Source organism: Dasypus novemcinctus, chromosome 4, assembly GCF_030445035.2.
Source record: "Dasypus novemcinctus isolate mDasNov1 chromosome 4, mDasNov1.1.hap2, whole genome shotgun sequence".
Classification (NCBI taxonomy): Eukaryota; Metazoa; Chordata; class Mammalia; order Cingulata; family Dasypodidae; genus Dasypus; species Dasypus novemcinctus.
Window position 1 is genome coordinate 5,801,985 of NC_080676.1, and position 20,758 is coordinate 5,822,742.

The 20,758-nt window shown below is 35.0% G+C and overlaps 1 protein-coding gene across 5 annotated transcripts in view; it reads left to right on the forward strand.

Moving 5' to 3' along the window:
* The window catches only part of NCK1 (NCK adaptor protein 1), an 83,451-nt gene that overhangs the window by 49,858 nt on the left and 12,835 nt on the right, over positions 1-20,758 (forward strand). For 4 of the 5 annotated variants that reach the window (XM_004477638.5, XM_058295011.2, XM_058295014.2 and 1 more), the window contains exon 2: positions 7,529-7,772. In XM_004477638.5, coding sequence (XP_004477695.1) covers positions 7,547-7,772 — 226 coding nt within the window. In that variant the 5' untranslated portion in view covers positions 7,529-7,546. Of the gene's footprint in view, positions 1-7,528; positions 7,773-11,061; positions 11,295-20,758 lie in introns of those variants that run through there. The other variant, XM_004477639.5, reaches the window with a different exon arrangement.

A 20,758-nucleotide genomic window follows, 5' to 3' on the forward strand; every position in this document is an offset into this window, starting at 1 on the left:
CCAGGATTGTTAGTCTGTGTATTCTTTTCTGGCTAGCAAAAAGATCTTTTCAAAGAACTATTTGTTTCATTGATTTTTCTTTTTTCTATTTTCAGTTTCCATTGATTTCTACTCTTTATTATTTCCTTCTATTTGCCTTGGGTTTATTTTACCTCTTGTTTTTAGGTTCTTGAATTGGTTACCTAGATTACTGATTTGAGACTTTTGAAATCTATGCCTTTAGTACTACAAATTTTTTTTTCAGCATTGCTTTAACTGGGTCCCACAAATTTTGATATGCTGTATTTTTGTTTTCATTCACGTAATCTTTTTATTTCCCTTGAAATGTTCTCTTTGCCTCATGGATCATTTTTTAAATGTATTCTTAATTTCCAAATATTTGGAGATTTTCCTGTTGTCTTTCTATTATTGATTTCTAATTTATTTCCATTATGGTCAGAGAAGACACTATATGATTTCAATTCTTTTAAATTTGCTAAGGTATGATTTGTGATCCATGATATGGCTTATTTTGGTAAATGTTCTGTGGGCACTTGAAAGGCATATGTATTTTGTTTTTGTTGAATGGATTATTTTATGATTGTCAACTAAATCCTGTTGATTGTTAATGGTGTTCTTTTATATCCTTGCTGATTTACACTCTGGCCAGCAGGGTAAAAGTCCTGTCTTCCTAATTTGATCTTTTCTTTTACGACTTGGCAGAGATGTTTCTACCCTTGCCAGGGTAGAAATCTCTACTTCCCAATTGGCCTTTGTAGACATTGATGGGGCCACAGTATTTTCTGTGGAGGTTTGCTGGAGTAGAACAGTTTTTTTCTAAAAGTTTGGTTTTTGCTGGGCTGCCACTATTTTGGTCCTTTGGCTGGTAGTTACAGGCTTCTGTTGTTGTTTGCATCTGGCCCATTGGTATTTGTATGTTGCCAGTGTTCAGCAACGTGGCCAGGATACATGAAGCAAAAATAAAATTCCTCGAACTAATCACCATGTTGTTTCTTGGAGTCTGAGGTCTCTACCAGTCTGCCTTTTTCTTTTCTCCTTTCACCTTTCAGAATTATCTGTTTTGTATGTAACGTCCAGACCCTTTGGTTGTTCTTAGCTTGAGGAATAGGGAATAATGAGATTTACTCCTTGTCCTGACAATGAAAGTACTCTGTCTAATAATGTATTTTTGTATATCATATGACAAATGGTACTGTTTTTTTCCTAAAGAGATAACCAGTTGTCTTGGTATGTTATTGAATAACTCATTCTTTCCCATAATTTAAAATGCTGCCCCTATCATATAGGAAATGCTTAACTATTTGTATGTGTATACACAAAGAATGGAAGTTACTTAACTGACTTGCCTTTCCTAATTAACTGTCCCCTTGTTATTAGTTTACTATGGATGCTATAACAAATTGTCACAATCTGGGTAGCTTAAAACAACAAAAATTAATTTTCTTACAGTTCTGGAAGATAGAAGTCCTAAATCAAGGTTTTGGCAGGGCCATGTTTCCTCTGAAGGATCTAGGGTAGAATCATTTCTTGCCTATTTATAGGTTCTGGTGGTTGCCAGGATCCTTGCCATTCCTTGGCTTCTAACTGTATTACTCCAATCTGCCTCTTTTATCATATAGGTTTCCTTCTGTCTATTTGTCTCTGTGTCCAGATTTCCCTCTTCTTATAATGATACCAGTCATTGGATTTAGGACTCACCCTAATCCACTATGATCTCATCTTAACTTGATTATATCTGCAAAGACCCTATTTTCAAATAAGGCCATATTTACAGATTCCAGGTAAACATGAATTTTGTGGGGATACTGTTCAACCCAGTACACCCCTCTACTACAAAGCATTCACCCTAATATCCTTTACACTTTTCTACTCCCACTACTTGAGCTGAATCTGCTTTCCAAGAATCAGTTGTGTTATATTTCTAAGCCTGTTTCTTCCAGGTGTGTTTCTTACTATAAATTTATATATTATATAATGAAAATGTGCTAAAAGGGTTTTTTTTTTTTTATGTAGACCAAGTTGATAGCTTTGGAAAGACCAAAGAAAGTCACTTTAAAAAATTACTCACTTTGTATTAGGTGTGAGTCCACTGTAAAAGGTTGAGGGAGGGCTGGGGTAGGATGATCACAAAAATCCATTCTGTATTCAGGTTGTATCATCAGTGTTTTGAAGTACTTCATCTGCTTTAAGAAAGTCTAAACTGGAACTCAGATATGGTATATTAGAGAGAAGGGCTTCTAAATCATGAGTATGTAGGTGTATCTGTTTCTGGATATCAATTTATAGTCCATTGATCTATTTGTTTGTGTCAGTATCATATTATTTTAATTATATTCACATTTTAGTCTATTTTGATATCTGTCAGAGTATGCTGGCCTATGTTGGGAACTGTGCTGAAAAGAATAGAAAACCCAGGTAAAATTGTCTTACACAATAAGAAAGTTTTTGGCCCAAGGAACTGGTAGTTCAGAAGGAGGGCTTTACTGCTTGTTTTAGCAGCTTTGGTTCTATTTCCTAGTAGTTCTTCTCTTGTCAGCTTTATTTTCTGGTTGATGACACAATAGCTGCAGTAGTTCCAGGCCTCACACTTGTTCATTACAAAATTCAGAGACAGTTGCTTACTGTGTGTCTCAAGAGCCAGGAAACTTTTACTACAAGTTCCTAACTAACCCTGTATCCCATTGGCCTTAATTGGGTTAATGTGAACAGACCAAGGGGAGAGATTGCCGTGATTAGCTTCTGAAGCCTGGCAGTACCTTAGAGTCATGAAACTTAAAAAAGTGTTGATGCTTGGGTGACACTCCAGACTGATTAGAATCTCTGAAGTTGGGGCCCTGGTTCTGTATTTTTTTTAAAGAAGCTCTTTAAGTAATTCTAATATACTGGCAGGGCTGTGAATAATCTAGACATCCCTTTGAAGCTTGCATCAGTCTCTAATTGTGAGGCTAAAATAATAATAGAATGGTGGCTATTAGAAAGATAATTGGTATGCTGTTAGGAAAATAGAAAATGAATGTCTGGATAGAACATTAATGCTGGATAATCAACCTACAATGTCATTATTCCAAATCTCATTATTTCCAAAATAGTCTTTACATGTATTGCATGTTTACTTATCAAAATCAGCTTGTCAGGTTGCAAAAGAAATTCCATTGGGCCTAGAATTAAATTCCGTTAAATTTATATATTAAATGGGGGAGAGGGTTATACATAGGGAAGGAAACAGAGTCAGTGCCCAAGTATCCCTGAAAAAATATCTCTGCGTCTAGCTTTTCAGTTTCTTAGAAAGCTGCCCATTGTAATTTTTCACACCAGATATCAGTAAATTCTTTAGGCTTGGCTCTAACTTTTTATTTTGAAATAATTTTCAAACACAGAAAAACTGCAAGAATAAATTACAGTTTTTTTCTGATTTCTCTCTGTGCAGTTTCTTTTTTATATAAACATTTATTTTTATAAGACTATTACAAGTTAACTCAATTAACATGAGATAATTACAATGACATTAAATCTGCTTTAGTGAGCAGTTATACTCCCACCTTATTTTTTTAAACAAATCAGTTTTATTGATACATATTAATAAAGCAAACAATTTATCCAAAGTTTACAATCAGTGGTATTTGGTATAATCACATAGTTACGCATTCATCGCTTCAATCATTATTAAAGTATTTTCATTATTTCAGTAATAATAATAAAAACAGGCAAACAGGAAAATTCCTCATCTCTCAATCTCTGTTTCCTCTGCTCTACATAGCTGCTATTTCTGGCTATTCTCTCACAGTTTTTTTTAATAAGCAGATTTATTGAGATATATTCACATAGCATATACTCTATCAAAGTGTATAATCAATGGCTTTTTTTTTTAGCTGTCAAAAAGCCTTTTATTGCAAAATTGTAAAATAAATACAAAAATAGATTGAAAGAAGTTACACATTTTAAAAGAGTGTGCAAGACAAGGTTAGATTTAATATATTCAATTGTAAAAAATAGCATAGCAATATCTATAAGTGTAAATAATAATTCAGATATAATAGAAATTATATCATAATTCTAATTTTTCTATTATGGCTCTAACTATTGGACATAATCATCTCTTAAGAATTAAATAAATTATTGGTTTTGTTATTTAATTTCCATTTAGGCAATAGTTCTTTCTAGATAATCAGATTCCTATCCGGGAATTCTTCACATCTTTTTGGAATGAATTACAGCAGATAATAGTTTGTCAATTCGTAATTTTTTGAGACCGAAAAACTCAAAATCTTTTTCAACAGTAGTTATGCTAAACCATTGATCTAGATAAATTTCCTTTAATAGTATGAATAAGAAAGGATTAAAGAAAAATGAAGTATCCAAAAATATCTCTTCTCCTGTCCTCCTCAGTTAAAAGCAAGTGTTTATTTTATATGAAGAAAATTTCAGAATACACAGTAACATTTGCCAGTTGCACTGGGTTATTATTATTCATATACTATAATGTTATTTTATGTTTATCTGGTCTACTCTAGCTCCTTTGGTTAGTATTTACATGGAATATCGTTTTCCAACCTTTCACTTTTGATTTGGTTGTGTCCTTATATCTGAGATGAGTCTCTTGTAGAAAACATGTAGGTGGCTCTTTTTTTTTCCTATTCATTCTATCAGTCTGTGTCTTTTGACTGGGGAGTTCAAGCCATTAACATTCAGTGTTATTGCTGTATAGGCAAGTCTTACTTCCTCCATTTTCTCCTTCAGTTTTCTATTGTCATACCATTCTATTGTCTGTCTTCTTATCCTTTAGTTTACCCTTCCTAATAATCTTCATTTCTACATTTGTCTCCAAATCTCTCAACCTTGTTTTTTCCTTTAAGGCTGCAGCACCCCTTTTAGTATCTCTTGTAAATCTGGTCTTTTGGTAGCATATTCTGTTTTGTCTGTGAAGAATTCAAACTCACCCTCATTTTTGAAGGACAGCTTTGCCAGATACAGAATTCTTGGCTGGCAGTATTTCTCTTTCATTACCTTGAATACATCATACCATTTTCTTCTCCATGGTTTCTGATGAGAGGTCGGTACTTAATCTTACCAACTTTCCCTTTATATGATGCTTTGCTTTTTTCTTGCTGCTTTCAGAATCCTCTTTTTATCTCTGGTATTTGTCATTCTGAGTAGCCCTCAGAAGTGCTTTCATTTAAGGCTTGGTTTACTGGGGCAGTTTGTGAAGTCTGGCTGAGACCTGAATAAATGTAATGTCTGGAATGATCTTCCAACTTACTTTGAAATTTCTTAGCTATATAAAGTCTATTTTATTTACTATTTCCCCCTTTTGATCAAGGTCTTTCTCCAAATGGATCACTGATAAATGCTTGGTAATAGTCCCTTGGTGCCAGGGAGGCAGATCACTGGGAGTCACGTCCCATATTTGGAAGAAAGGTAGTGAGTTTATTTGCAAAGTTTGATTTAGCGAGAGCCAAATTTGAATTGAAAAAGAGGTTTTAATTAATGCTCTTAGGCATTAATTATAATTAGGCTTAATTTCATTATTACAGGGATAAGGTTCTTAAGTGTAAGCTTTAAGATCAAGGGCTTGCGTTATTAGACTGTTTTCTTTTATTAGGCAAGGCTTATATATTTCAGAACTTTTTGCCATCTTATTTAAGAAAGTAGCAGGATTCCCCAGGACGGAAGTTCAGTATTTTGTTAGCTACTGTGAGGGCCTCTTTGTGTCCAGAAAACATACCTGTGGCCACGTGGACACATTTATGTAGCTGTATGTTCATGGTGTTCAAAAGGCCCTGTCTGTTCAGAGAAATTTTTTGACTGCCTCACCTTTACCTTATTATCAGGGTTATGTTGACTGACAGGTAGAGCATAATTTATATACTTGCTTTGCTCCTGTGTAAAGTAGTTGTTGTTGTTGTTCGTCCTTCTTCCCTTCTCTCTCCTTCCCTCCTCCCTCCTCCTCCTTCTCCTCCTTCTTCCTCTTCTATGAAGCTTTGACCTGCAGCTGGCTGCATTTTGTAGTATGACTGCCAAGGAAATTTGGTTGTTTCTGTGACAATATAACATTTTTCCAAGAATAAAAAATGCAACATTCCCATATCATTGTCCACTCCCTTTTGTTTCTTGATTACCACCACATCATTCACTATTTTAGTTTCTTTAGTTGTTTTACTGCTGTACATAAATTTGAGTCATCTTTTCAGAATGTGTAATAGATTAAATAACTTCATAGTAGAATGAAGAGACTGCTAGTCAGTAGCCGAAGCAGAAAGCTGAATTTATTTGCTTGCTAAGCCAGGGATGGCTGTTTATGTAAGGCTAGAGTGCTTAATTTAGGTTCAGGAGTGAAATTGGCTTGTAATTTTCCTTTCTTTATTCTAAAAGAGTTTATATAAATTAGAATTACCAGTTCCTTAAATTTTAATAGAGTTTTCTTGTATAACCATTTGTCTAATGTTTTCATTATGATAAGATTTAATAACTTTCAATTTTATTAATATTGTTATCTTTATTTTTATGTAAATTTGTGCATTTCTCCTATTTTCAGATTTGTTAGTTTAGTTGTTGATAATATTACCACATCTTTTGAATGCAATATCTCTAATTGGTATTTCCTTTTCAATCCTGGTATGTCAGTGTGCTTTTGCTTTTTTCTCTTGATCAGTCTTTGCAAAAATGTCAATTTTAAAAGAATGTTCTTGTTTTGTTGAGACTTTCCAGTATGTCTTTGTTTTCTGTTTCAATAAATTCTGTTTTATTTCCTTCCTTTTACTCTTCTTTGGATTTTTCTGTCTTCTTAAGATAAATGCTCAGTTTGTTGATTTATTTTAGCTCTTCAAATGTTCCAAGGAAACCATTTCAATCTAAAAATTTCCCTCTATGTACTCATTTTGCTCCCTTCCAAGGTTTAGATTATAGTAATTTTATTATTGTTCCATTTTAAGTATTTTTAGAATTCTTTTTCATATCTTCTTTGACTTAAGAGTTTTTATAAGTGTCCTTTTTTTAAAGTGTTGTCTGAGTATATGGTTATTGGCTACCAACTGTAAGAAAGTTGTTGAGACTTTGACTTGGCATTTGATTGTTTTTTATATGTATTTTGCATTCTCTTAACTGTTGGAAGTAAAGTTCTTCACTTTGTCTAATTAGATCAAATATATTGGTTGTGGTGTTCTTCTCTAACAATTTTTTTTTTGTCTCCTAGATCTTTTGTATTGTTGTGATGTTTTAAAAATTGTCCTCTGTGACGCTGGATTTGTCCATTTCTCTTTGTGGCTCTCTTTATTTTGAAACTGTTATTAGGTACATTTAAGTTTAGATTGTTGAATAGAACCTTTTAGCATTGTGTAGTGAATTTCTTTATTGTTAGTGATGGTTTTGCCATAAAGTCCATTTGTGTGATATTACTATAGCTGTACCATCTTTCTTTTGGTTAGTGTTTTGCCTGGTGTATTTTATTCTCCCATATTTTTATTTTCAGTGTTTCATTGTTCTCAGGTGTGTGTATTTTGTGCGAATAAAAATATTTTCTATGTGCTTACAGTGCTGAAGCTGCTAAAAAATGGCAGAAGAAGTGGTGGTAGTAGCCAAATTTGATTATGTGGCCCAACAAGAACAAGAGCTGGATATTAAGAAGAATGAGAGATTATGGCTTCTGGATGATTCTAAGTCCTGGTGGCGAGTTCGAAATTCCATGAATAAAACTGGTTTTGTGCCTTCTAACTATGTGGAAAGGAAAAACAGTGCTCGGAAAGCATCTATTGTAAAAAATCTGAAGGATACGTTAGGTAAGTTGTTTCATACACACATACAAACAAAACTTCCTACTAAATGGATTCTTTTCTTTTTAAAAATTTAAATATATTTTTAATTAATTTTTAAAAGAGACTTAGATTATATAAAATGTTACATAAGAAAATATAAGGAATTCCATATGCCCCACTCCCCACACCTTCCACTTTTCCCCATATTAACAACTTCTTTCATTAGTGTGGTACATTTATGGCAATTGATGAACACATTTTGGAGCATTGCCACACAGCATGGATTGTAGTTTACATTGTAGTTTACACCCTGTCCCACTCAGTTCTGTAGGTTATGGCAAGATATATAATGTCCTGTGTCTGTCATTACAGTGCCCTTCAGGACAATTCCAAGTTATGAAAATGCCCTCATATTACACCTCTTTTTCCCTCTCCCTGGCTTCAGCACTTCCAGTGGCCACTGTCTCCTCATCAGTGATCTAATTTTCCATTGCTAGAATCACAAAGAGAATAGTTCATATTTTATTCCCCAGTCCTGATGTCTGGAATGGTGATGCCCACTCCACCACTAATTGAGAGGGGGCTTCGACCCCATATGGCTGATGGATGGGACTCTTTTGCTTGCAGTTGTAGTCTCTCGAGGTTCCTTGGTGTGGTAATTGTCCATCCTTACCTCCTTGTTAGTTTTCTTGGGTTAGCCCAATGAACTGGAGAATAGGTGATGTAACTCTTCTGAGGGTCAGGGCCCAGCTGGCACATGGACAACCCAGAGATTCAAGTCTCTTGGACTTACACCTACTATAGGTTCAAATAAAAGGGACAGAAGAGGTATGTGTAAAGAAGTCACATTGGAGTCCAACTCTGTCACACTAGGGAGCACAAACTTCAAAATAGGGCCCACTGGCAAGACACCAAACTCCAGAGCTATCTGCCATGACTGTAGGACCTGGGAATCTTTGGAGCCCTCAGGAGCCCCACTGTTTGGGGTAGTATCTACTTTGGCTGTGTATGAGATCCTGCTGAGACATGCATATGCATTACCTCTCTGATGACCTCCCAACTCACTTTAAAGGTCTCTTAGCCATATAAACTCATTTGTCTTTACCTTTTCCCCCTTTTATTCAAGGTCTTTTTCCAGTTGCATCACCAGCCAGTGATTGGTAGTAATCCCTTGGTGCCAGGGAGGCTCATCCCTGGGAGTCATGTTCCATGATGGGGGGGGGGGGGAGGTAATGCATTTATATGCTGAACTTGGCTTTGAGAATGGCCACATTTGAGCAACATGGAGGCTCTTGGGAGGTAACTCTTAGGTACCCTACAACACTAGGCTAAGTTGCAATTTCAAGAGCAAAAGGCTTATAAGCATAGTTGTCAATATCAAGGGCCCATCAATAGATTCTGAAGCTTGGTTCTTCATACAGAATTTAGACAGATTGGGCAAAATTGGCTTGAAAAGGCCAGGAACTAGAATTCCAGCTAGGCAAGGTAAGTTTGGCTTATAGCCAGTGTTTTAAGTCAGGAGGCCAGTAAAGGTCATAAATGTTATTAGGAGGTAGTTTCTGTACATCTAGGCTGGTGCACTGGCCTGAGTTCAAGAGTTAAGCCTGAGTAGTGATAATGAGTAGAATTGACTCTGACTTTGTATTCTGAATCTGCCTCTAATTGAAGCAAGGATAAGTGAGAGGGATGCATGATTGCCTCCTTGGCATCAAGGCAACTTATTTTACATGGCATGTTGCTGTATTTTAACATCTAATGGCTTACATTTTTAACTTAACTTTAAAAACCAAACCATCATTTCATTCTTTTATTTGGTAAGAGTTTTAAACTGAATTATTACTGTAGGTGAGCACCTATAGAGCTGATCTCTTTCCTACTTCTTTTTTTCCCTTATTTCTTCCTCTAATGTATAGTTTTTTACTGGCTCTTCATTAGGGCCAGATACAGTGCAGCCTGTTTCCAGCTGAGCTTGCCTGAACTGATAGGAAGGAAATGTACATGGGTGAGGACTGGTCTGTTTTTTTTGTGTTTTTTTGTTTTTTGTTTTTTTAAATAATAGTCTCTTGGCTGACAGGAAGGAATTGGGAGGGACAGAATTTCATTTTTGTACTTAGGCAGGCATATTTTTGCTTAATGGTACTTTGAGAAGAGAAAGTAAAATTCTTCTCGCAAAGATAGTTTGGGAACAAGTGTGAAATATTACTGACTGCTTTACATTAGTTTTTATTTTTTAATCATCGTTGTTATTCTAGACTAGAGTGTCATTTTAATTATCATTTATTTAATTATAGAAGGCAAATCTTTAGTGTCTTTAGCCATTATTAAATAGTAAAAACTAAAATTTAGTACAACTCAAAGTAAGATATGCTATATTAGAATATTTTGTGAGCTAAAAACATTTTTCAGGGTTATAAAGATGATTTAATAGATGGGATTTTTAATCTAAATTTCACCATTATGTTTAATTGTTGCATCTTAGGTAAAGTTTTTTTCAGGTTTTGTAAATTAGAGCATTATCTTTAGTTTTTAAATGAAAGCCAAATCAGAGATTCCCTTAAAGAGTTGAATAGACCTGATATTGGGCATTTATTTAAAATACGTTGATTAGGTCTAGTGGGGAAAATTAAGGGAATTTTTATCAAGAATATATGCCTGATAGTGGTGAAGGCAAAGAAAGGACTAGAGCCATTACTAGACTTTTTTGTGGGTATCCTGGATCTAGGACATTTGTGCTAATTAATTAACAAAAGATAGTGAAAAAACAAACATCATAGCGCAAAGAGGAAAAACATCCTAGTTTGCAATATTACTGGATATAAATTTTAAAAACTAAATTAGTTTTTATTGTTTATTAGTACTTCTGGGAAGCTTTCCTTACTATTTTCTATATTATGAAGACAATTTTATCAAGGTTTTATATCTTTTAAGTTATAGAAAATCTGTTAACTTTATCTTTATATTACAGTTATCATTAGCTATATTCCAGAGTACTTAGAAATATTCTGTTTTAAGTTAGTAATCTATAGTTTGCCCATGTAATGATTTTAATCTAGCTATTACATCAGTCAACCTTCTCCCTTTTCTCAGAATTACTGCACTTCTTTTGGGTAACTTAAATGTCCCATGTAGTTAGTGGATTTGTTTCATAATGGGTGTGCTGGTGGAAACATTTTGAAAGTTAAGGAGAAAAAGGAAAGGTTGACTGCATGAATATATTTTTAATTGTTAACAAAATAAATGCTTTAAAGCTTCTTGCAAAATAACTGAATAATAAGGTCACATTTGTGGCCATTATTGTATACTTGTTTCACAGGTTCATTTGTAGTTTGAGGGGAAAAAAATTTTGGAAAGGGGGAAGCTTCAGAAAAACTATTGCCTGGGCCTGGGCCAAGTCACATGGATTGGGTGTGGGAAGTTCCAGTGTTGCAGAACAGACCAGGAAGCTCACTGGGAAGGATCCTGAGCTGTGTAACAAACTGACAGAAGAGAACACGGGATTTTTTTTTTCCAAAATGGATTGGTTAAGCGTCTTTAAAGATTTTTTCTGTAAGTTAATCTGTTTATTAAATCCATAGTTTTCTTTTGGCTTTTAATTAGACTTTTCACTTTTGTGAAAATTCCATGAAGAAAATCTAGTGGGTTTATATAGGATTGAGTTTTATGTCATTTATGGAATATAATGTAAACTATAGGTGATATATCAAATAATAGTTTTGACTTAATAATTTTTTAAAGTTTTAGTATGAATGCTTAAATAACAAAAAGAAAAAAGGTATAAACTGTTTGGATTTGATGCAGTTAATTCTAATTCAGTATCTTTTCAGCTTAGGACAGGCATATAAGGGGTATGTTAAATGAATTGTAAGCATTTTAAAAACATTAGGGGAAAAAAGAATTGGATGAATCTAGTTCTTTCATTCTCAACCGTTAAATTAACATTAACATTGTTTTAGTACTTTTTGCTTAGATTTTAGAGGATCAATGTAGAAGATAAACTTTAATAAAAGTACCAGTGAAAAGAGTGGTTTGATTTAATCAGTGTAGGATTGTTAGAAATTGCTCCTTTGGTGAATCTGAGATTTGATACATTGAAATGAATTCTGAGAGTAGCTGAGTACAAAGTGAAAAACACTGAAAGGAAATAATGAATTCTTGGCATTATTTTTTAGTTCATGTCATGAAGTAGTACCAATACAAATTTATAATCTGTATGTCTGCTCACAGCCTCCTTCTGACCTTATGATGATGAATTTTATTTGATCTCCTTAACATTTGTTTGGTGTTTCTACAAAAATGAACAGAGGATTTGTTGTAGAAGACTCTTATTATAAGGCGTCTAAGGAAACAAGACACAACCTGTTGATAGAGTCCAGGGAAAGGACAAAATGGAAAAGGAGCACAATTGCTTTGTTGAAAAAGAATGTTGTAATTGTAATATGAAGATTCATTTGCTTCTTTAGTTTGGTGGCCAAATGAATCCCTCTAAAATGTGTCTTCTGTTAATTTCTTGACAGTTGTTGATTTTTCATATCTTTGCATTTCCATTTTCAGAAAGGTTGGTTAGTTTTCCTTTTAAAGAAATTACAAATTAACTCATTTGTTTATCAACACCTTTTTTGAGAGCCTCCTGCAAGCCAGGCACAAATTTCAGAATGAAAACTAACACTATCATGGAACCAAATAACATTCTGGTAGGGAGACAGCTAATGGTTATTTTATATAATGGATTTCAGTTAGGTTTGGTCATAAGTGATGGTAACCATTAACTAACAGAAACAGCATAAAAAGAATATAAAAAGAATGTATTTTATCACTGATACAGTGATTCAATATATTATCTTTCCAATACAAAGATAAAATTATTCCTATTTTGAGTCTTAGGAAATTGATAGTTAATCTTAAATGGCTATTAAATTGGCACCCTTGGAACTGAGGGTCAAGGTTTGAGATTTGTAACCAAAATATTCCTTTCCTCAGTCCCTGCAGCACCCCAAAACTTTTGTTAGTCATCTCGTCAGAGTAGAGAGAAACTTCACACACCTGCCCCCAAACATATTTTAAAAGTGGAGGAAACTGCATATTTGCTTCTGGTGTGGTAGCCAGAAGAGTGCTCTTGGAAACGAAAGAACATACTGTTTTAGATAAAACAAAGAATAATCAAAATCAGTAATTTATTTTATTTCATGTAGATGAAATGAACAGATGAAAATACTGTTTACATGAAAACCTGTAATGAAAAGAATACCTTATATTTGTACAGTTATAATACCTTAGTCTTGCTCCCAGGTATACCACTTACTTACCATGTGGACTAGATAACATAACTAAATTTTCCTGATTTGCTGTTCCTTATTTGTGAAGGAGGGAGATGCACAAGACTGAATGATCCTGGAAAGTCCCTTCTAACACTGAAAGTCTTATAGTTCTGATAAATAACTGTGAAGTCTTACATGTGTCATAGAAATCAGGGGAAACTGATGCGAGAGAAACTGGTTTTGAAGAAGTAAGAACACAAGAACTGACTTACAGTTCATTAAGGAAAAAGAAGAAGCAGTAACACATTGTGGGTTCATTCCTTTGAACATTTACTCAGTGATTTAGATGAATGGAAGCTGTCATGCTTAAAATAGGAAAACCTAATGGTGGAAGCAAGAACCTAATATACTGGGTTTAGGATTATTTTTGGATGTTAAAAGGTTAGGTGCCATATATATAAAATATTAATAATAGAGAAAACTACATTATGTGGGTACTACTACATGATGTTTCTGTAAAGCTACTATTACTCTAATAAAAATTTTTAAAAGTTTAGGTTGAAATAAACATGAGTATGAATGTAAATTAATGTAAAATTTTTGCAATAAGTTTGAAAAAGGAATTGAAAGGATTGGTGACACTGGCCTGCTAGTAGTTGTTTGAGTAAAAAACTTAGAAAGAGCTGCTGTGATAATGTAAGTGGTAAAAAAATCTCAACAGTTCATGGGCTATTGATTTAAATCCCTGAGGTACTCAGATGAAGGGATATAATAACTCTAATGTGTTGTGCTTGCCAAATAAAACATGAAGTAGTTTATCCAACTTTGGATAGATAAATATATTAACAATAGGATTGAGAAGCCCAAATGTTTTTAAATACTGGCATCCTGTATATTAAGAATTTAGAAACCAGGTTGCTTAAGGAATAGTTGTGGGTACAAAAATTTGCCTCAGGAAGAGAACGACTGTCACATCAAGACAGAATATTTACAATGCTTAACTCAGTTCTTAAAAAAACTTTTGAGGAGTTTATAATGCATCACTCTGATTAAGAAACTGTGGTTTAAGGAAGAGAGAAGATCACTGTATAGGAGTGATGGAGAGATTGGAATCACCAACAGTTATTTTTATAACAAAGCTAATGATGAAAATGATTGCATCAGAGTTGCACCCCTCCTCTTATCTGCAGTGCTTAAGAGCTGAGCCTTTCCCCTTAACCACTGCCATGCCCATCTATAACATGGTATAATAAAGATGTAAATATTTTTGAAAAATTAAGTGCCAGAAGCATCAGGAGGTAAAAAAGTAATAACTACCACTGATTGTGGGCCTGCTATGTGCTATGCTGTGCTAAGTGATTTGCCTATTAACTTAAAAAAATTATAAAATTTTTAGGTGGTAGGTCGTACACGCCACAATTTTACAAAGAACCTGGAGTTGAAAGATGATTTAAATACCTTGACAAAGTCACACAATCAGTAAGTAGCAGAAGTAAGATTGTTGTTAGAGTTTTCCTAGTGGACCTTGTTTGACTAAGGAATAGAGTAGAGTAAGAAGAGAAAGGAGTCAGATAGGCAATAGATTGGAGAAAGTTGATCACAAAGGACTAATTAAGGTTAGGATGGTGGTGAACTGACTGCAAGATTGGCAAAATTTAGAAAAGATAATAACAGTTGATCTGAGGGGAGACCATTATGGTGGAAGGATCAAATTTTGGTGATACAATTTAGAAACTAAGAGAATTTAATAATATTTATATAACTTTGTAAAGTACTTTTGCATTTGCTAGCTCATTAATAGCAATAGATTGGAAGGACCATTTTCTAGCAGTAGAAACAAAGGGCAATAAATGGGACCTTCTCAAAGAATTGTAAATAGAGGAAATAGCACTAATTACTGACTAGTGATAATTGTTTATATACATGCATATGTTCAGTCATTCAGTAAATATTAATGGGACACTTAATATAGACCAGGCCCTGGGGATAGGAAGGTGATTAAAAACATAGTGCCTGATCTCCAAGAAACAAATACTGGTATATAGAGTGTTCAGTGTTATACTAAAAATATATGCCAGGAATATTAGTGACACAAAGGAGGAAGAAGACATCAACTGTTTGGTGAAGAAATAAGGAAATTCTCACAGAGAAGATACCTGAGCTGAATCTTGAAGAATGAGGATTTGGGGGGGTGGGGTTTCAGGCAGGAAAACATCATGCGCAAGGGCACAGAGCCTTGAAACAACATGGATATTTGTTAACTCTAAGGAGCTTGATATAGCTGTAGCATTGATTGCAGCAACAGTATGTTAGAAATAGGTATGAAGTTGAAGATGTGCTCAGAAGAAAGATAGAAGGCTTTGTGTTACATAGAAAACACATATTCAGAGCTTATGATGTTCGTTCCCTGAAATAGTTCTGGCATCTAAAACCAAAATAGGTTGTTTTGGTGCATTTTCCTCTTTGGGACTTTAATTATTAGGTCTGTCAAAAATTCTTTTCTTTCTTTTTATTTATAATGTATAATAGTGCTTCAGTATGTGTTCATCAATTATAACGAATGTACCACACTAAAGAAAGATGTTGTTAATGGGGGAAGTGTGTATATGGGAATCCCTTGCTTTCGATGTAGCATTTATATAATCTAAAGCTCCCTTAAATAAAAAAATATAAAATATATAAACTCTTTGGCCTAACCAAAAAAAAAAAAAACAGTGGTACTTAAATGAGTAGATTTTTGAGAGGTAAAAGTTAATAAAGTTTTGGGGAGAAACTAGCAGACAAGATCTGCTAAGTCATAAAGGTAGAAACATTGGGGTATGCCAGGTAGCCCGTTTGTATTAGAATTTCCACACAGGATACTTTGCAGTCACTCTACATTATTTTATTCAATTCTCATAATACTTTCATGAGGTAAATGATATTTTCTCTGTTTCTAAACTCGAAAAAGTGAAATAGCTTGCTCAGGATTACACAGCTAGTATATTAGTCAGCCAAAAGGGTACTGATGCAAAGTACCAAAAATATGTTGGCATTTATAAGGGATATTTACTTGGGTTAGAAATTTAGTTACCAGTCCATAAAGTGTAAGTTACTTCCCTCACCAAAGTCTATTGCCGAGTAAGATGGCTGCCCGCATCAGCAAGGGTCCAGCCTTCCTCTTCCTCTTAAGGCTCCGTGGTCCCTGCTTCTTCCAGTCTCAGCTGTAGGCTGGGATAAGTCTGGTCTCTCCCCTGGGTCTTGGTTCTCTCTGGGCTCAGCTGTTCTGCTCTCTCCACAAGGCCTCTGCCGTGTCTAATGGAGTCTTCTCTCTCCACAAGTAACTACTTCTCTGTATTTACTTCCTGGGGCTCCAGCATAAAAACTCCAACTAACTTCTCTGCCTTGTCATTTTCTTTGTGAAATATCAAGACAGGGACTCAGTGTCCTACTGATGTGGCCCAATCAAAGCCCTAGTCATTCTTTAATCAAGTAAAATTGAAACATCTGAATTCAGTATGGTCTAACATGCCCTGAGGAACAGACCAGTTCACAAATATAATAAATATCTTTTTTTGGAATTCATAAACAGTATCAATCTGCCACAGCTAGTATGTGTAGAACTGAAATTTGAACCAAAAAGCCTGATTGTAAGGTCTCTCCTTTTTTCAGCATTCCATACCATAAGCCTGGAAAGGAATGCTGAGGACATTGTAGAGAGAGAGTCATAGGATCTAGGTAGAGTGTTTCTCTCTCTCTTTTTTTTTTTTTTTACAATTTATTTATTCCACCCCTGTCCCCTTGTCTGCTCTGTCCATTTGCCATGTGTTCTTCTGTGTTTGCTTGTCTTCTCTTTAGGCAGCCCTGGGAACCAATTCTGAGGCCTTCTGGAGTAGGAGAGAGGTATTCAATCTCTTATACCACCTCAGCTCCCTGGTCTACTGTGTCTCTTATTGTCTGTCCTCTGTGTCTCTTTTTTGTTGTGTCATCTTGCTGCACCAGCACTCCTGCACGGGCCAGCACTCCTGCACAGGCCAGGGCTCCACGTGGGCAGCTCTCCGCTTGGGCCAGCTCACTATGCAGGACTGCTCGCCTTCATCAGGAAGCCCTGGGATCGAACCCCGGACCTCCTATATGGTAGATGGGAACCCAGTTGCTTGAGCCACATCTCCTTCCCCGTTTCTCTTAATTTGATAAGCAGGGAAGAGCCACTATTGATTTTTGAGCAGTAGAGTCATGTGATTGGAGTTGTATTTATAGGAAGATTATTCTAATTGCTCTGGATGATGGTTTGAACGGGGGAGAGATTGGATTAGTAAGAAAGCTAGTGAGGGAGGATAGTGGAAGGTTTAGATGTATGATATAATAAGCCTTAACTAGAGTGGGAATAATGAGAATTGAAAGTAAGGAGACATGGTAAGCATGGTAAGATAGTAACTAAGAATTTTATGTGGAAATTTCTTAAAAGTCTTTTATTGAGGTAAAATTCACATAATGTACAGTTAACCATTTTAAAGTGTATAATTCACTTGTATTTAGTACATTCACAATATTGTGGAACCATCACCTCTGTCTAGTTCCAAAGCATTTTTTTTAAGATTTATTTTTCATTTATTTGTCTCTCCTTCCCCCTCCCCCCCCCTCAGTTGTCTGCTCTCTGTGTCCATTCACTGCCTGTTCTTCTGTGACCACTTCTATCCTTATTAGTGGCACCGGGAATCTGTGTTTCTTTTTGTTGCATCTTGTTGTGTCAGCTCTCCGTGTGTGTGACACTATTCTTAGGAGGCTGCACTTTCTTTCACACTGGGCTGCTCTCCTTCCCAGGTGCACTCCTCGTGCGTGGGGCTCCCCTACACGGGGGACACCCCTGCGTGGCACGGCACTCCTTGCGCACATCAGTACTGCTCATGGGCCAGCTCCATATGGGTCAAAGAGGCCCGGGGTTTGAACTGCAGACCTCCCATGTGGTAGATGGATGCCCTAACCACTGGGCCAAGTCCGCTTCCCCCAAAGCATTTTCATCATCCCAAAAGGAAATCCCATACTTATTAAGCAGTCACTCCCCATTTCTGCCTTCCCCCAGCCTCTGGGGGCTATTTTGCTTTCTGTCTGTAGGTTTACCTATTCTGGATATTTCATATGAATGGAGTCATACAATATATGACCTTTTTTATCTGGTTTCTTCCACTTAACAATGTTTTGATGTTTATCCACATTTTAGCACATATCAACTTTATTCCTTTTTCTGGCTAAACATTTCATTGTATGGTGAAATACACACACACATGCACATACATACATACAATTGGTTTTCTCATCCGTTAATGGACATTTGGGTTACTATAACCTTTTGGTTATTGTTAATAGTGCTGCTATGAACAGGTATGCAAATTTGAGTACCGGTTTTCATTTCTGTTGGGTATATAGCTAGAAGTGACTTTGCAGGGTCATATGGTAATTCTTTGCTTAACTTTTTGAAGCATTGCCAAGCTGTTTTCCACAGTAGCTACATAATTTTACATTCCCTCCAACATTGTACAAAGATTCTAATTTTCCACATCCTCTCCAAAATGAGTTATTTTCCTTTTAAAACAAAACAAAACTATAATTTGTGGGTGTGAAGCAGTATCTCATGATTTTGTTTGACATTTCCTTAATGGCTAATGACATTGAACAGCTTTACAGGTGGTTGTCAGCCATTTCTGTATCTCTTATGGAGAAATGTGTAATTCAAGAGCTTTGTCCAATTTTTAATTGAGTTGCTTATCTTTTTGTTGTTAAGATTGAGAGAGAGTTCTTTATATATTTGGATGCCAGACCCTTATCTGATATATGATTTGCCAATACTTTTTATAATTCTGAAGGTTTTCTTTTGACTTTTTTGATAATATCCTTGGATGCAAGAGCATTTTTAATTTTGGTGAAGTCCAGTTTTTTCTTTTGTTGCTTGTGCTTTAGATGTCATATCTAAGAATCCATTGCCAAATCCAAAGCCAAGAAGATTTGCCCCTATGTTGTTTTTTAGAAATTTTGTAGTTTTATCTCTTACATTTAGTTTTTATATTCATTTTGAGTTAATTTTTGTTTATGAAGTGAGTTGGGAGTACAACTTCATTCTTTTGCATGTGGATATCCAGTTGTCCCTACATTTGTTGAAGAGACGACTCTTTTCTCATTCACTGGTCTTGGCAGTCTTGTCAAAAATGAATTGACAATAGATGCTATGGGTGTATTTCAGGACTCTCAATTCTATTCCATTGATCTATATATATTCTTTTTGATGTTAATTGTAAATGGAAATGTTTTCTTAATTTCTTTTTCCAATTTTCATAACCTGTGTATAGCAACACAACTGATTTTTGCATGTTGATCTTATACCCCATAACTTTGCTGAATTTGTTTATTAGGTGTAGTAGAAGTTTCTTGCAGATTCTTTCTTTCTTTCTTTTTTTTTTTTTTAATAGGATCATGTCATCTGCAAATAGAAGTAGCTTTACCTTTTACTTACCAATTTGGATGCCATTTATTCATTCTGTTTTTCTTGCCTAATTGTGCTGTCTAGTACTTCCAGGACAGTGTTGACTACATGTGGTTAGTGTAGTCAACCACTACATGGTCCTGATCTTGAGGGGAAAACTTTTAGTCTCTCAACATTGTTTAATGTTAGCTGTGGATTTTTCCTATTTGGCCTTTATCATGTTGAAGAAGTTCCCTTCTATTACTAGTTTTCTGAGTGTTTTTTAATCATAAAAGGATTTATAATTTTGTCCCGTGTTTTTTCTGCATATATCAAGTTGATGCTCTGGTTTCTTCCTTCTTTTTTACATATAGGATATTACATTGATTTTTGTATGTGGAATGATCCTGTCTTCCTGAAATAAAACCCACTTGGTTGCGATAATCTTTTTAATATTCTGCAGGAATTAAGTTTGCTAATGTTTTATTGAGGATTTTGCTTTTGTATTCATAAGAGCTATTGGGCTGTAGTTTTCTTATGAAGCCTTTATCTTGTTGTGGTATCGGTTATCTTGGCCTCATAGAATCCTCTTTTCAATTTATTGAAAGATTTTGAGAAGCACTGTTAATTCTTCTTTAAATGTTTGGTAGAGGGAGAGTAGATGTGCCTCAAGCAATTGAGCACCCACCTCTGAGGGAAAACTTGGGTTCTGTTCCTAGTGACTCCTAAAGAAAAAAACAGACAATGAGAAGAAAAAAAAGTTTGGTATATTTTAGTGAGGCCATCTGGTCATGGGCTTTTCTTTGTTGGGAGTTCTTTGATTACTGATTCAATCCACTTATTTGTTAAAGGTCTGTTCAAATTTTATATTTCTTCCTGAGTCACTCATGGTATGAAAACTTAAAAGTTTCAGCATCAGGATTATCTCAATAGTTGGTGTACAATTTTTCATAATACTTTCATGATCCTTTTTATTTCTATAAAGAATATAATATTCCTACTTTCATTACTGATGTTAGTAATTTGAGTCCTCTCTTTTTCTCATCAGTCTAACTGAAGGTTTGTCAGTTTAGTTGATCTTTTCAAAGAACCAGCTTTTGTTTTAATTGTTTTTCTATTTTATTGTCACTCTAATGTTTATTTTTTTCCTCCCTTCTGCTTGCTTTGGGTTTAACTTTTTCTCTTCTTTTTCTAGTTCCTTAAGGTGTAAAGTTAGGTTGTTGATTTGGAATCTTTCTTCTTTTTTAATGTAAGTTGTTTACAGCTATAAATTTTCCTCTGAGCAGAGCTTTTGCTGCATCCCTTGGTGTTTGGTATCT